At 42.9% G+C, this 3,659-nt stretch overlaps 1 protein-coding gene across 1 annotated transcript; it reads right to left on the bottom strand.

The window, feature by feature from the left end:
• Positions 1-740: 740 nt before the first annotated feature.
• On the bottom strand, positions 741-3,630 carry IRX2 (iroquois homeobox 2; the record flags this gene model as incomplete). The annotated part of the gene is made up of 3 exons (XM_019536936.1): positions 741-1,338; positions 2,030-2,097; positions 2,907-3,630. Coding segments are annotated over 2 exons (768 nt in total), but the record flags the coding sequence as incomplete, so codon positions are not given.
• Positions 3,631-3,659: the final 29 nt, after the last annotated feature.

Raw genomic sequence — 3,659 nt, 5'->3', positions numbered from 1 at the left:
TGAGCCTCTTGAAAAATAAGTGTATGATTGATTAAAGGGCAATCTAAGAAGCTATTATTCTTGTTTTATAACCGTAAGTTATATTCACTCAATTTATCTTTTGGGGAAAATAAATGATTGTTCGGGTTTTTTTCTAAAATTATATTATATGAGGATTCTCATTATTTTACAGAAAATGAAAATGATGGGTTAGCTGTTTTACGAGCCTAATCGAGGTGGATCTCTTAAGCAACTAGCAGATTATACAGAGGGTTTAAGCGACTCAGGGGAGGGAAAAAAAGCATAAAAATTAAGGGCTGGGGTGTTTCGGGGTCTGGGTCTCCCCCTCTCCCACAGCATTGTTGGACATACTTAGAAACAAATGATTGCTTCACATATAGAAAATTAAGATGGGATATGCTGATTTTTTTTCTAGAAAAGAGAAATAAGAGCACTGAAAAATGCTAGCACCAAAAAAAAAAAAAGGATGAATGGCCCCAGCATGTAAGAAATGTGCATGGATCCACATATGCACATGCACAACCACACATGTACACACACATGCGTGTGTGTACTAGTACTAATGCAACAGAACAACTCTGTAGGGGTTTACTTATGCAAAGTCTATCTTTGCAGGTTATTTAAATTCCTCATTTCTTTTGCATTCAAAATATTCAGTGAAATTACAACTTTGTACATGTTACGATTTTTCTAAATCATATATTACTATTTTAGGGGAAAATAAATGAAAAACACCGTGCTGTTGCAGACTAGTCTGTTTTTATTTACAATTAAAGATATAAATTAGTAAAGAATTCTCGTTAAACAACCAAAGATTGTATAACCATCAACGTTTCAAATAAAAACCAAGCAAAATTTATTTACAAAAAGTTCAGATTCCATTGCAATACAACTTGCATAAATTACTAGAAGCTTTTATATCATTACAAAAATAAATATCAAATTTGTTTCCACTTTGTAAGTACTCAAGTTCTCCAATCACATCTTTATTATCTCTACTGTATACATCTTTTACAAATAAATTTTACAATAAATCCTATCACACCTATAGAATATATACCGTGGCAATGAAGTGATCAATTCAAGATATCCTGAGAAAAACAGATCTGTTTTCAAAAGTCACACATACATTTTGGAAACTATACTATACCAGCAAACTCACATATGTCCAACAAAATTCTCTTTTAATAATTAGAGTCTGTAGATTTAATAGTGCTCTGTGGTCTTCTTTTATACAGTGGCACAAGATGTGATCCGGATTTAGAGATTTATTATATATATTAGCTTGGGGAGAGATGATGGCTTGCTGACTTTTTTCAAAGCAATTGTGACACCTACCTGTGGACCAAGGAAAAAACCAGATAATCTAAAATCCTTCAGTTATACACTAATATCGTCTTTTTTTTTTTAAAAGAAAAAGAAAAAAAGGAGGTGAACTAAAATGCTTACTCTTCTATTTTCTGCTCGGAAAAAAATGCTACTTTTAAAAGATCGACAACATTTTGCTTGGCCTTAAACAGAAAATGGGGGGAGGAGGAGGAGGGGCGTTGTTACTGGGCAAAAGACAATTCATGCTCAGCTGGAAATGCACGCTGGAAATTAGCATTGTCCTTGCTTGTTTAAAATTTGTAATCACCGTGTGAAACTCGGTCCACAATGTACCGTTTTGACGATATTATCTTCACCCAACTACCTTACTGTTTGAAAGAGTGATTTACTGAGAAATAAATAGATTGAAAGCATATCTCCATAAAATTTAAATCGTCGGCAATGTATTGTTTTAATAAACCGGGGCACATAAAAGCGATAGGAATCCTCTACAATGACCAACAAAAGAGCACAGACTCAAGAAAGAAAAGCCATAATCAGGGGGGGGTTAAAAAAAAAAGACCAGAAAAGAGCATATTACTATGTAATCAGACTCTTATGTAATGAAGCAAGAAATTAATGTTAAGCAAGTTTACAGCTGTGCAATATGTCTTGGACTTGATGCCAAATGATCAGTGTAATAGAAAATGTTCTCACTTACTTGCATTGCTGTGTGATTGCACTTCTATAGGTATGGTTGTGCTCCTACTGTGCAGACTTCAGTGGGATCTGTCAAAATAGAACCGTCAGTTAGTCACAGGACACAGCTAGCTAACTAGATTATACACTCCGGGTACGTCCCAGCTCTCACTTGCACAAAATTCAGAGCTGCGCCATTTGAAAACCTCTGCCTTTCGCTTCCCGAATTGGATAATGGTGGTGGCTGAGCTCCTGAGCCACTTCCAGCACCAGACAATTTTATTCATTTACTGTCCTCATTTTAAGCCCTTCTGAAAATAGTGGTAATAACAATAAGAGTTTAAGGTTTTACACTTCATTTGGAAACCTATTCCTTCACTGTGGGAAAGGATGCAACTCCTTAAAATCAAAAGGAAAGAAAGCACGTCCTATTTCACTAAGCCCAGCAGACCAAATGGAAAGATAAACAAGGTTTTAAATAATGTACATACATTAGTTGAATTTATCGAGGCTGGGGTTTGGGGGTTGTTCCCCCCCCCTACATCTGTGTAATCCATTAGATCTCTCTTTAAAAAAACAAAAAAACAAAAAACCCTCCTCCGATACATCTCCTTGTCCTTCTTACTGCATGCAAATATCGGCTTGGGGGTTAAATAGTTTTTGAAAGCCCACATTTTATTCCTGTCCAGCTTCAATATTGGGCTCATCGCTGTGAGGACCGCCGGCAGAGTTGTCTGTTCTTGGAGGTGGTGCTATTGATCGTCCAAACAAGCACAGTGCATCTAAACTCGCCTACAGGAGTGATTTTGCCTTTAGGAAAAAAAGGAAAAGGGGGGAGAGGGGAGGGGAAGGGTAGGAGTTGGGGGGGGAGGAAAAAAAAAGAGCAAGCAGGCACCTACCTTTCTTGGGCTCGTAACTAGAGGGCCTGTAATGCTGCTCTAGCTGGTTAGTGATGGTTTTCAAAGAGTCACTGCTCTGCTTGTGGACAGAGCTGGTGTTTAGCACAGTCTGGCTTAGTCCGTCGTTGGAAGCCACCGCGGCAGAGTTGTACCGCAGGATCCCCTGGCTCTGGAGAGCGTTGAAGTTCCCATAGTTTGTGTAATTGCTATAAAAAGGCGAAGTGTAATAAATATGCCTTCCCAGGAGGGAGGAGGGGGAGTAGGCAGAGCTGTGCGGGGCGGAGGCGGGGGTGGCGGCGGCCAAGGCCGGCGGCTGGCAGCTCTGGCCCAGGCTCTGGTGCTTGAGGTCCGACGTGGCGATTTCAGCCAGCGACCAGAGCTTGGGCTTGGCGGCCTGCGTGGGCGGCGCGGGGGAGACCCTGCTGTCCAGCGCGCCCTTGCCGGGGGGCCGCGCCGGGCCGTCGTGCGGCGGGTGGCTCAGGACCGGCGCCTCCACGCCCGTGAGCGGCGAGGCGGTCACGGCCGGCTTGGCGGGCAGGTCCCCGTCGCCCTCGTCGTCGTCGTCGTCGTCCTCCTCCTCCTTGCCCTCGGAGCCGGACTCGCCCAGCGCGTCCCCGGCGCGGCACGGCAGCTTCTCGCCGTCCGACTCGGCCGAGCAGGAGTGATCCGTCAGCGAGTCCACTTGCAAGCTGATCCCTGCCAAGGCACCCGCCGCACGCCCGGGTCAGCCGGCCCGGCCGTGCCCCGCTCCCC

Source organism: Crocodylus porosus, unplaced genomic scaffold, assembly GCF_001723895.1.
Source record: "Crocodylus porosus isolate Cpor-Errol unplaced genomic scaffold, CroPor_comp1, whole genome shotgun sequence".
Lineage (NCBI taxonomy): Eukaryota > Metazoa > Chordata > Crocodylia > Crocodylidae > Crocodylus > Crocodylus porosus.
This window is presented reverse-complemented; position numbering and strand designations above follow the sequence as displayed.